At 35.8% G+C, this 13,093-nt stretch overlaps 3 protein-coding genes across 3 annotated transcripts; 1 reads left to right on the top strand and 2 right to left on the bottom strand.

Moving 5' to 3' along the window:
- Positions 1-2,833: 2,833 nt before the first annotated feature.
- GCK72_005742 (uncharacterized protein) lies at positions 2,834-4,863 on the top strand (the record flags this gene model as incomplete). Its single annotated transcript, XM_053725320.1, has 8 exons — positions 2,834-3,050; positions 3,102-3,332; positions 3,428-3,489; positions 3,534-3,782; positions 3,827-4,000; positions 4,051-4,215; positions 4,262-4,333; positions 4,573-4,863. 8 exons carry the CDS (start codon positions 2,834-2,836, stop codon positions 4,861-4,863), a joined length of 1,461 nt encoding a protein of 486 aa, XP_053589514.1.
- On the bottom strand, positions 4,569-5,026 carry GCK72_005741 (uncharacterized protein; the record flags this gene model as incomplete). The annotated part of the gene is made up of 2 exons (XM_003102443.1): positions 4,569-4,880; positions 4,979-5,026. 2 exons carry the CDS (start codon positions 5,024-5,026, stop codon positions 4,569-4,571), a joined length of 360 nt encoding a protein of 119 aa, XP_003102491.1.
- Positions 5,027-9,517: 4,491 nt separating this feature from the next.
- On the bottom strand, positions 9,518-12,096 carry GCK72_005740 (uncharacterized protein; the record flags this gene model as incomplete). The annotated part of the gene is made up of 10 exons (XM_053725319.1): positions 9,518-9,783; positions 9,840-10,024; positions 10,078-10,701; positions 10,751-11,041; positions 11,086-11,247; positions 11,294-11,417; positions 11,464-11,558; positions 11,604-11,710; positions 11,757-11,852; positions 11,899-12,096. The coding sequence occupies 10 exons, from the start codon at positions 12,094-12,096 to the stop codon at positions 9,518-9,520; spliced, it is 2,148 nt and encodes a 715-aa protein (XP_053589513.1).
- Between the last annotated feature and the right edge of the window lie 997 nt (positions 12,097-13,093).

The following is a 13,093-nucleotide window of genomic DNA, read 5'->3' as shown; positions in this document are numbered from 1 at the left end:
CACTGATATCAAAACTTCTTGTTACACTTTTCAAAATATTTTTCGCTTTCTTTTTCGTTTGCAAAGTTTATTATTCCGGGACGATATGAGAACAAATATGCACTTTTTAAGAATGTAATTTTTGATTGAAATTGGATTGGGTACAAAGAAAAGTGAAAGCAGAACTTGAAACAATAGTTGATCAATGATGATCTCTCACTCCGAACTTTGATCATATCAAATCAAATTCCCGGGAATGTTTCCTTGATTTTGTGGGAGCTTGAGGATTTCTGGGGTAGTTTTAGAATTTAAATTCAGGTATTGTTTCTTTTCTCTAGCTCTAATTGCTTCATTGATTTTACAATCTGTCTTTTCCAATCTTTTCTAATGTTAACCAACTCAACATTTTAGCTAGATTGTAAATATATCACATGACATTATACTTGTTATGATATTCATAATTGCTCTAGAATTCCAACGCTGGGAACAACGTTTCGAATAAGAGAGAAACGTTGTTTTCCGGGTTATTGGATTTTACCTAATAAAACGAGATTGGAGCTTGATTGGTTTTAGATGTGAACTTGTTTTCTGTTGCTCTTTCTGTTCGAATTAGTGACAACACATTTATATGGATCGATTCGATGGAGAGACCCTAAACAAGTGATCTGAAAATAATCTGAGTTCAATGTTTCTCAGATAACAAACAACCAGAAAGTTCATATTTCGAAGGTCTTCCCCTAAAAAGTAAATCTGCAACATTTTGTTCATTGAATCGAATGACCAAATGACATCACCTTCACTCCCTCTTTCCTATTTTTTCCTCTTCATTCATCTTCTCTAAACAACCTCAAATTCTCAAATTTCACTTTTCCCCATTGTCCGTTTGAAAACTTTTCGATAAAAGTCCAAAATATTTTGAACTTTCAGTCATCTCTCCACTCTCAAAATGTATATAACGACGTCCCGAGTGAATAAAATGCAACCAGGAGAAATTCTGACATGGATCATGTTCTGTTTCACGGTTGCATTGGCTTTGGCAGTGGTCGCTTATTATAAGTTTTGCAAGAAAAGTTGGTTTTTGATTGCTTATAATAAACAAGAATTTATATATCTAATTGTAGATCCATACGCCCATCATCACTATCAAAGGCCGCTTATCACTAAAAATTAGACGATGATTCATGTAAGTTTGGGAGTTATTGCAAGGGAATGGTGGTACTCAGAAGGGGAGAAGTTTGAAAAAACTGAAACCAAAATCCGTCTAGAAACATTTGATTAGGTCACTTTCAAATTCAAATTCATTTTCATTTTCAATCTGTTACTCTCTGCTTACTCGAAGTTCAAAAATCAAGTACGGCAGGAGAACACACAAGAGAAAAATGAAGATAATTTATCAGAAAATGTTACATAGGTTATTAATTATTTTTCACACTTTTCGGTTTTTAAGTGTTACTGAAATACAGAAGATTTACTCAAACTGGGAAGTTTTCTCAATTTTTAAAAACCCTCTCAAATTCTTCTGAAGGTGTTCTGAAATTCAAACTCTCTTCAGAACCCCATAAAATATCTGTCGACGCCCCTGACATATTCTAATGAGCCGAAGAGAAACGGGGGGTCGCTCCCTCCAGAAAGAGAAAGCTGCAGGAAGAAGAGAGAGTGTATGAAAAGAGAGAGGGTAGAGATACATTCATAGTGTCTTCTATTGCTCCGTGGGAGCTGCCACAAATCGATTATCCTCGGTGTTCCCTGCTTTTCTTGCTTGTTATATTCGAGATTCACAGAAGTTTTTTTTCTGAAAATGCCACAAGTAACGTCAAATAGAGGAGGGGAAATTGTAAGTCGTCTATTAGTTGCTTTTCTGAAATTAACTTTAGAGTAAACTTCATATTTTGAAAACATCAATGGTTCCGATAAACAAGACTGAAATTTTCAGAAATTCCAAGCGGGTGAATGGTATACTCTCTACGCATCATTATTCATGACTCTTCTCGTTGTCATCGTCATTTCTTATTATAAATATGTTGAGCAACGTAAGTATTCATCAATTGAAGAAACAATCCATCTCTCCCCAATTGATTCTATTCCATCTCATATTTTTCAGCCGAATCAGTGTGGAAAGCTTCAAAACGAAAAAAGCAGCAGTAATTATTTGATTTAATTTTGCTTCTTCTGTTTATTTCTTTCATATTTATTTCTTTGTTTCTGTACATATTTCTTTCATCTCAATTAAAAGATCTTGCTTTTTTAATTAATAAAAACGTCATGAACGAAGAACTCAGAAAGTACATTTTCATCAAAACGAGAATTGTGACGAAACAGAATTGAAGGAGCACTTGGTCGAAATTGAAATAGAAAAATGGATAAATGAAGGATTAACGTACTGAAAAAAAGAGTCATCAGCCCCAATTTTCCATCTATTTACCCAAAATTTCTAAGCTCCATTTGCATTTTTTCGACTAAAAAACCAACTGGACGAAGGATGAAAAGAAGCAGTAACAAATATTCAGATGAGTAAGTTCCATTTTTGCTCTAAAAAAGATAGAAAAAGATAAAAATCAGTGGATCATCAATCTTCTTTTCTTCTCTCGGGGACCAACTAACATTTGTCGTTTTGCACTTTATGAGTGTCACTGGTCTCACTTCATTTATCCGCAACACGTTTTCTCATTTTTCACACTTTTTTAAGGTTTTCGGTTTAATGTTTCTTTGCACGTACGAATAGTCCAGTATCTGAACTACCATGTTTGAAAATTATGTTTCATTCTCCTCCGATTCATTCAATTGGTTTGAATCTGAAGAACGATTTTTATGAAAAAGTTGTTCTCTAATTTCTAATATTTCTAATTTTTTCAGAATGGAATTACAAGAAGTTCTGATTGCTCAACCAGATGATCAGAAACCAAGAAATTTCAAAAAATCGGAACAAGAACAGCTTGAGTTGATAAATCATTATCATAAACACTTCGGAAGTTACGTTTTCTTTGTTGCCAAAATTTTGAGAATAGATTTGAGAAAACCAGGGAGAAAGAGGAAAGTTAATGGAATTGTGGCTGGGATCTTGTTTCTGATAGGTATATATATTTTTTTTTTCACGGAATAATAGTGAAAAATCCAACTTTTAGCGACCTACTCAATCTGTTTCAACATCAGAATAACATTCTCAACTCGTCATCTTTCTGCAGAACTCGCAGCGCAACTCTTGATAATTCTTTGGGCAGTTCAATCACTTATATCGATGGGTTTTCTTGTCTATTGGCAAATATACGGTCATTTGTCAGAGTTTCGGATAAAACTTGCACTATGTCAGAATCTGAAAGGATTGGAAAGTGAAAATGGAAAGAAATATGTTGAAGGTGAGACCGGAACTTGTTCATATTTATTTTTACATTTTTAGTGACAACTCGATGTTTTTTCTCTGCAATATTTCTGACATGTTCCATCACTGCAGCACTTGCCACGAAGTATCACATGGAAGAAAAGCATACTGAGTTTCAGGAGAAACAGTCTTTTGTGAGTGATTCATGTATTCAATCAACCAACTTCTCGGTTTTCAGATATTCGTTTATCCGGCTCTTCGTCCACTTTATACACTCGTAACTACTTATTTATATATCGTTTTCAACATGACTCTATTCATTTTGATACATTATACAAATGCAACTATGCTTGAAATGCGATATTTCAATGAAGAAATTTCAAACTTCAATGGTTCCGGAGAAGGTGCGTCAGAGAAGTTGATGGAGCATTTGGAGATTTACAGTAATCTGGTTACTGTCATCCGACATTTGGATTTGGTTTTCAGAGTAAGTTAGGAAAATGAAAAGAGATTTTTATGAAGCAGTTTTAGTTGTACACATTCATCATGATTGTTATCACGATTCCATCCATGATATTCACTTTAATGATGATGAACCATCGGATTCATTCTCTGTTCGACTTGTTTTTGTGTATGCCAACAATCGGATTATGTGCATTCAGTTTCTTCGCAGTTACAATTGCTCCGGCAAGATTACACGATGAAGTAAAAAACGACACAAACCTTGATTTGTAACTTAAATAATCGACCTTCAGATTTGTCGTTCAAAAGGGTTCCTCTGCCAGAATCGTTCAATTTGGTTTCCGTATCGAAAAGAAGTTTATCTCATTGCGAATACACTCTGCTCTCATATGGAACAGTTCGATCTCGGTGTCTCCGTTTGGGGATTCGCTCTTCTATCAAGACCTCTGATTCTCGGAGTGAGTCATTTTCTTCTAATCTTTTCAGTCAATTCGTTAATTTCAGACCCTTTCGGCGACTGCAATGATGTTGTCCTTGTTGACTGAACTCGCTCCGAAAGCGGAACTTTTGAATGAAGTTTGATAAATTCGTGTTGTGTTTTGAGTGGATTCAAATGTTTTTATTGATTTTCAAACAATTTTTTCTTTTCTTATTTTTCTTCGTATTTTTACACCGGCCAATCGACAGATAAGTACAAATACACGGAATAACTCAACAACTAGTAAATAAGTTGTCGATAAGTTACTAAACGGAGACTCATCACAAAAAAAAGTACAAAAAGAGATTAGGGTTCAGATGAAATGATGAAGATCTAGACGGAGACGGCGAATTCATTGGCAGTCAATGCTTTGACGTCTTTTGGAGAATCAGAAGCAACGACGGCATTGGTGTTGTTCTCACCGGATCCTTCTCCAGATGATTCGAGAACTCCATCGGAAGCTCCTGATCCTTCACCGCTTCCTTCTCCAGATGCCTCAACAACTGGCTTGTCTCCAGAAGACTCTCCAGATCCCTCTCCAGATGCTTCAACAATTGGTTTCTCCCCAGAAGATTCTCCTGATCCTTCTCCCGATGCTTCTACTACATCACGCCTGGCACGAAGATGATCGAAATCGGCAAAGATCTGGAAACAAGATAATAGAAGTCTAGTTTGAATGAAGAATACGGCTGATCTTTGAAAAACTTCCGCAGTTTTAGAAAAATCTACAGTAACCAACTTACAGGAACAGCAATGCATGCAAGAAGGGCCAAGATTGTGACTGTCTGCATTATGTGTGTAGAGCTGAAAGACCAAGAAAATTTTTTTAAAAACAGGTACTTATAGAAACAAGGAACAAAAGAAGTGAAAAAAGGAAAGTAGTAACTGGAAAGAGGAACCAAACCAAATGGCTAATCATCTTATCCTGTCCAAAAAAGTTCCGGTCTCGGTTTATGGTAAACGCCTCCCTTTCTTATATTTTCGAGGTCACTGCGAGATACTTGACAACATTTTGTGTAAGTTAATCAACTAGATGATGACTAACAAGACAAAATAATGAGACAAAGCGCCGTAAGTGACATTGAAGGCGTTGATCAGAAGGAGGGAGAAGCCTCAGGGATTTGGAAAGAAACTAGTCGACACAAGGGGGCGGAGACGAACGGAGATGAACAGATTCAGGTTCAAAAATCGTCTTATCTTTTTCCTTTTATGTTACGCGACAATATCTTTTGAGTGCGTATGCTTATCGGTTCTTTCGGATCTATGAGATGTTGATTTTGTCAGTATTTCTGAAAAAGCCAGGAGAAAATGATTGAATGGCATGCTTATGGTTGGATAATTGGGAAAATCGAAGATAATGAAAGAACCTTTTTGAAGAGAAAAGAACCTCAGAAACTAATCGATTTCGATAGGACAACTTCGACAAAAACATTTCAAAACTTTTTTAACAGACTTACAGTACCCTTATCAAAACGAGAACAGCTGATCTCTATTCCAAAATAACTCAAAAATACATTTCTTATCAAATTTCAAAATTGTTTCACACTCGAGACTGATAAGATAAGATCAGAAGTTATTGGTCTAAACCTGAAATGAGTTATTTGAAAAACCAACAAAATAGTGAAAACCAAAGTACTCTTTGACATATTCACTCAATGGACTGTCGTACTTTTATACTCTTTTCTTTTTTCTCTTTGTGGACGTCATCAAACTAAAAGAGGGCGGAGCTTGATGACAGGCCACGCCCACTATGAATTTTGACATGCTGCTGCAAAAGACCGAGACAACCAGCAAACGAACGATTTTTACGAGGATTTCGGAATCCTGGATGATAAATTCAAATGGAATCCAGAAGGGAAAATGCGGGAGAAAACGAATGAGGGAACGGTCTCGGATGGATCATAAAAAGTTATATGGTTGGTCAAAAAAAGAGAAGAAGAGGGTCAAGAAGAAATGGAATTCAGATGATAAACATGTGATTCAGATGTATAAATTCAAGAGAAACGATATTCAGTGGGGTGATGATGACAGATGTAAAATGAGGAGGTGTCAACACAGATTATTGTCTCAAAATTTCAGAAGAATAGTGTTTTCTGTGTGAGATGAATAGTTAGAGGGAATGAAATGGAAAATGAAGAAAAAGTGAATGCAGATCACATAGATTAGAGATTGATTCATTGCAATCGAATGACACACCCAAAGAGGAAAAGAACAAGAATATCAAATAGAAAAAGTTCATGAAGTTATGAGGGAAATCACGGTGAATGGAGATTCGGCTGTTTAGGTTATTTCTAGTCGAAAGTTGGATCTTGAAAAACAGATCACACAAAAAGTAATACATTTTTAGATAAAAATGGGAAAGTCAATTCGAACATGTCTTGAAAACAACGATAGACAACTTCATCACCAGAAACATATATTATTTTCACAAACCGATAATACTTTGGGTACTGTATGCATGCTCCTGAATGAAAATTCCTTCATTTTGCAGCTTTCCCACAACTTATTTTCTATTGGCTCTTGCTGAAAACATGTTATTCGACAGTTTTTTTTTTCATTTTCCAGGTTAACTTTTCCACAGAAACAGAGGAAATATGTTTATCAGTAACATCAGGAGACGTATATTTGAAAAAAATATATAATTTAAAAACTGCAAAATGTCTTCTATTAATAAATAAAATTTCAGAGAGTTTGCAAAGTTCTGTCAAATGTTTACAGTTTGTTGAAATATAGTACAACCATGAGTGTTTTTCCTTTTCTCTCCATTTTATCTAATTTCAGTCCAAGTACTTTTAGTCCATTAACAAAAATAGTAGTGCCTCAATAAATTAGTCGCTTCTACTACTTTCCATTCCCGCATAACAACCATGAAAATTGTCCTCATTTTCCTTTTTTTGTTTTCCGTGGTCTTGTTTATGATCGTGTGTCACACTGAACACTCTCTGTTCCTTTCTCCTTCTTTATCAATTCCGAAGAAAAAAGTTTCTTTACTACAAAAAGGATTTCTTTACTTGTTACATGAATCGTCTTTGTTTCAAATTGAAAGAATCTTTGAAAAAAGAAGGAATACACTGTGAGAGAAACCCAAAGAACATTATCAGTTGAAATCTTTCTGCTTTTTGCTGAAATTCAAGTCTCACTACACTTGAACTTTCGACCGAAAACTTCTCTTTCAACAAACAACAACTCAACAAAAAATGAGGTCATGATCTATTGTTGAAAATCTATAAAAATGCAAATTTCTTGTCCATTGCCCACCCATTCTCTTCTTTTCTTCTTCTTTTTTCTTTACCTTGGCCAGTCAGTCAACATTGAATAATAGGAAAAGAATGAGGTGTGAGAATCAGATCGTTAAAATTGACACTGGACAATAGGGGAGGAGAAAAATAAGAAAATACAAAATGAAGAATGGAAAATGACACCGAGAACTAATCAACATCTTCTTATTCACAACTTTCCAGGTAATGCTGGGGTTGAATATAACCTGTAATTTTGAGAGTAATTCAGGAAATACGGTATCTGTCCGAGACATGGAAGTTTACTGAACTGAAACAAAGAGATAAGACAGAAAAGACGAATGAGAAGCCGCAGAAGTGGTGCTCGTAACGGAGGAAATGGTGCTCGTAACGGAGGCCAAAAGTATGTCTGTCAACTGTTCGCGCTCCTATTAAGACAAATTTAACGGAATCAAGTGATGCATCTATCAGTTGTTTCGGATATTTTTGCAAACATGCTTGCTGTTTTCAACAAACGTCAGAAATCATTCCAATATACTCAATTCGGCATTTCACTCATCCAAGCAAAACTCACGTGTTTTCACATTTTTTTGAGCGCTACGCAACCGATTTCTCTTCTCCCTGCCATCATTTCCGATTTCGTAATGTCCTGTGAAGCGTAAAGAAGCTTCCAGATATAGATGAATCGATAAAATTAGCAGAGAAAAAAGAGAAACTCGGATAAAGATCTCTCTGATCCAACTGGATTCATGAACGAAGGGAAAATCATTCGACTTTCTTTTCTGGTGAATTACTGTTCGGCTTTCAACGTTACATTTTTGAGTTTCATTCGAATATCTAAGTGGGTGTAATAAAAGAGAAGGGAAGATAAAGGGATTTTAACTTTGAGATCTAAAACGAAAAATATGTCACACTTGAATTGAAGTATGATAACTACATGGATTGGTTCCAGTCACAGTTGAAAACTGAATACTGATTGTTTGATCTAATTAAATGCATAATTGAAGTGACAAAGTAGAATTAAAGTTCGAATTGTGAAATCTAGAGAAACTGTCATGTTGTTCTGAATGCTTCAGTGTGGACTCGAGGAATAAAAGGACAGGTGGTGAATAAAGTATGACAGAGATGATAGAGAGATATGTTGTAGTAACTCTAGGCTGGGAAATGGTAGGAAAACAGAAAAAACATAAAAAGGAGTGTGTCAGTATGTCGAATTAATCAAAAGTTTTGAAAACGTTTTGATACAAAAATTGGTAGTCCTTTATCCGCAATAAACCATGCTCGCGTTGTTTGCAAAGGTTTCTAGAATTTTTTTTTGAAAAATAGAAATTTCACGTAATCGTTTCCGAGAAATAGAAAATATAAAGCACGTGACCTAAGAAAGTAAACCAGGACGTGACACCCCGTCCCCTAGAGAACTGTGTACCTGACTGCTTCGGCTGACTGAGAAAAGGACTCTGACACCCCCGTCCCATAGAGAACTGTGTACCTGACTGCTTCGGCCTTCCCCCAGACTTATGTGTTTTGGATCTTTTTTAGAGTTCAAAAGTTCAATAGAAACAACAACAATATTGGAATGAAAAAAGAACAAATTCTGTTTTGATTGATACTAAAATGACGAATAAAAATGTTGGATAATCAGGGACTTAGCAAGTTTTCTCGTCACCGATTGCGTCGGTTGAAAAAAAGAGGAAAAAGTATTGATAATCGAATATGAAGATATGGATATATCCATTAATCATATGAAACATCATTCAGATATTTATGGATATCTTAAAGAATACAAACATTATGATTAGATGATTATACAGAGAGAGTTGGGGAAGGGAATGGTAAGAGGATCTTCAATGACGAGAACTCTCTGGATTCATAGAAACTTCACTATACTAGAAAAAACTATACTGCGTTTTTAAAGTTTTTGATGCAGTCATCATCTGGAAAAGAATTGTCTGAAATCTGAAAGAGAGAACAGCTGGTTTATTAACAAAGTTTCATCGGGAAAACTCAAAATTTGGAAAACTCCAAATACAAAAAGCAATAGCAAGATCAAATATTTGAGATTGCAAACGGTCTCTCTACATCGCGGAATACCGAAATAGAGAAATCAGTGTGATTGAAGACGTCGTGCTCTAGAATCCAATCACAAAAGTATTGCCAACGTCGTCCGTAATATCCTGAGAGAAGTCCAGCCCATTCACGATGAGCATAATCAAGATTTTGTCCGGTTGGGCCCCAAACAGTCAAAATATCAGAAGCGGTAACTGGAAAGACTTGGCGTTCTTCCGAAGTGGGAGCGATTGATTTTGAGTCATCTGAAAACAAATGAAGGTATGTTAAACCCTTTTCCATTTTTTTTTGAAGATCTAACCGATCCATTCTTTGAAATCTCTATTAGAATAAGATTCGAGCTTCTGGAACATGTCCATCAAGTTTTCACAACTTGCTCCAATCTGTTGTTTGTCTTCCATCAAGAATGCTTCAGTAAGCGACAACGCAGCTTCGTTTCCGATTTCGAATTGGATGACTGCTCTCATCACATCATTCAGGTCTTCTCTGTAAAAATAATAGTTTTTATAACCAATTTCCGCTTTGGTTCCTCAACTCACTTGAACAACGGATGGTCTCCGAGAACATGCATCAATGAAGGTATAAGTGATTGGAGATGATTAAACGTCTCTTCTACTGGGAACCAATATTCACTCTTCTTAGCAAATGCAGGTCGATGATACAAGAAAACAGAGAATCTTGGGTTACCCCACTTCTCCGGTTGACTATAGAATGATCCAGCTAAAATGGTCCAGAACTTGTGAGAAACTTTGAAATCGGCAGAATAACGAGATTCAGAATAAGATTTCAGCCAATTGTTCAAAGGAATAGGCTCTTGAGACCACATTCGATCAATCATAAACTGATAAACCACGTAGTTCTGGTCGATTGCTTCCATAGAAAGGCCTGCTCCGACGAGATTCGAACCTGCTTTCATCAAAGCCAACTGATATCCTTTGTCAACTTTTTGTAAGTTTCCACGAAGTTCTCTTGATCCTCCGAAGTTATGAAGCAGGCACCAAACAAAGTTATGTCCATGGAAAGATGACGCCATCTGCCATGCTGGAACTACTTCAGAATACAAATCAAGAATGAGAAGATTGCCAATAGGAACTGCTGATAAGAACGATTTGATAGCCCAGTTTGGCCACTGGTCATAAGTAAACGACCAGGACTGGAGAACCCTGGAATAATTTCCATATACATTTTATAATTACTGACGTAATTACTGACCAGATACAATTCTTATCAACTTTCCGACATGAATTCATTATTGATTGAGCAGTTTGTTTCATGAAACTGGCATCAAACTTGGAAGAATCACTGGGCAAAATCTCATTGAATGGATCTGCACTGTAGAGATTAGTAATGTCTCCGCCCAACATTTTCTTTTGATGTCTTAAGAATGTTGATCCAATTTTCTGGAAGAGTGGGTCAAATGGAGAAACGGAAAGAAGACAAGATGTTTCAGAAGTGAAGTTGTTCCAGCATGGTAGACGATTGAATTTGGAAGTTGGGAAGAGTCTGAAATCTCTGAATGGATGATTTCAGTGGAAAAATATAGTCACTTTTCCAGTCGATCAGGTACAAATCCAGCAAAAGTTGGAAGAATCGGAACAATTCCAAGTTCAAGAAGACGATTTATAATTCGTTTGGCTAAGTTGAAGTCATTGAGCATTTGTGCATCAGATAGACCACCACCGTACGCTTTCAGATTTCCCATTCGATGCCTAATGAGAAGGAAATTACTATTTTCTTTAGCATACAGTAACCCACCATGCCAAATAAGCCTGAGATGTGAAGTAGCTATCCAATTCATCTCTTTCAACACCCAATCCCATGAAGACATCTCTCCAAATAGCTTCTTGTCCCAAGGGCATCAATACAGTATTGAATCCATCTGGAAGAGAACAATTGGTTGGATTAAGATACACATAAAAGCCTACTCAAAGCAATCCAATCAATGAATTTTTCCCATTGCGGCCATTCCCACCAAGCAAAAGAATACGAGAATGTACACATATTTCCAAAGTAACGAATTCTGAAAACATTTAAGTAAATTAATTTAATACGTATCGGAACTAACTGTTTTGATTCAAAGTTAAGAATGTCATTTGAATGTTTTCGACAACCACTTGAGAAAGAACTATTCGACCAAGAAACTTGAGAAAGGCATTGAGTTCGAAGGTAGGTCTGAAAATCTCAAAAATAATGGGGTTTAATAGTTATCAGAACAAACATTGATAGCATTCAATGCATCAGTTGGAGTATTGGCCATAACTGACTTCTTTCCGTGCTTGCTGATTTCAATTCGAGCATTTCCAGATTTTGGTAGCTGTAATTATCGGATCACTCGGTTGTGACTACTTTTTATATCTTACCTGGAATCCATTTTCAGCAGCACTTCTCACTCTGACATCTTGAAATTCTTCAAGTACCCAATCAGGTGCAACCCTTTTCAAAACATTTCTCCAGCTATTCTTATCATAATCAGGTAACTGAACACGAAGAGCTCCCTCTCCGGTTTTCGCCCAAACCAAAATGAGCAGTGACACGTAAAAACAAGTTGAACGTGGCATGTTGGCTGAAACAGAGACAAGATATATGAATTTATGACAATTCCGATACACTCTAAGTAAAAGAAGAAAGTGAATAAATGTGAGAAAAATGACCTCTACCCGTTTTCTTGCCGTTTTTGCAATAAAATTGTTCCCAAAGGAAAAGGAGAATAGGATGGAAAGAAAGGCTAAAGATTGAAAAAAGAAACGAACATTTCCTTTCCGGATATTATCCAAAAAAGTTGTCTGGTAGACTACGTGAGCTTTTGAACTTGTTGTGAGCAAAATGAACAAGTTACAGTAAGAAATCTAAAAAAGGAATTCGAGATAACAAGACAAGTTTCGGGAAAGCCGTTATTCGGTGAAGCTTCCAATATATATGTTTTTTTCAACGTTTTTAACTAAATACATTGACTCCGCAAAAATGAAATAATTTAAAAACATGTTATGGAAATATCTCATGACTTACTTCTCAATCTGTTCTTAATGTTGAAATATTCCATTTAGTATCATTAGAATTAATTTGAGCAACTAAATCGCATAGAAACAAAGAAATCCGTCAAAAAATAACAAGAGGATTCGACAGTCGTGTGACCCAAAGATGTTTATCAGAAAATGCAAAGATACCAGTCTAAGACCTTCGGATTTATTGAATGAATAATAGATTTAGCAAAACTGATTTTGTGCTGATCCGATTGAATGTGAGATACTCAAATCAAGTTTGCACAATAACAAACCGTTTAGAATTTCAAAAGAATTTAACAACGTTAATAGAAATTTCTTAGGAGAATAGAGAGAAGCTGTTATTTATTGAATAGATTCTTTCTCAATTGCTCTTACGAGTGACCGATAAATTGATGTGGGAACTTGCGTAACTTCATTTTAACTCTGTCAGATTCGGCAATGTCCAACAAAAACTCATGACATTAATTATGCAAAATGAATTATTACAGCTTTTGATAATTGAAAAAATGTTCAAACATTTCTGGGAACTTCTCCGGATAAAGTCTGAAGTGAA

This window comes from Caenorhabditis remanei, chromosome II, assembly GCF_010183535.1.
Source record: "Caenorhabditis remanei strain PX506 chromosome II, whole genome shotgun sequence".
NCBI classification, from domain to species: Eukaryota; Metazoa; Nematoda; class Chromadorea; order Rhabditida; family Rhabditidae; genus Caenorhabditis; species Caenorhabditis remanei.
The sequence above is the reverse complement of the archived record's forward strand: the minus strand, read 5'-3'. Positions and strand labels throughout refer to the sequence as shown.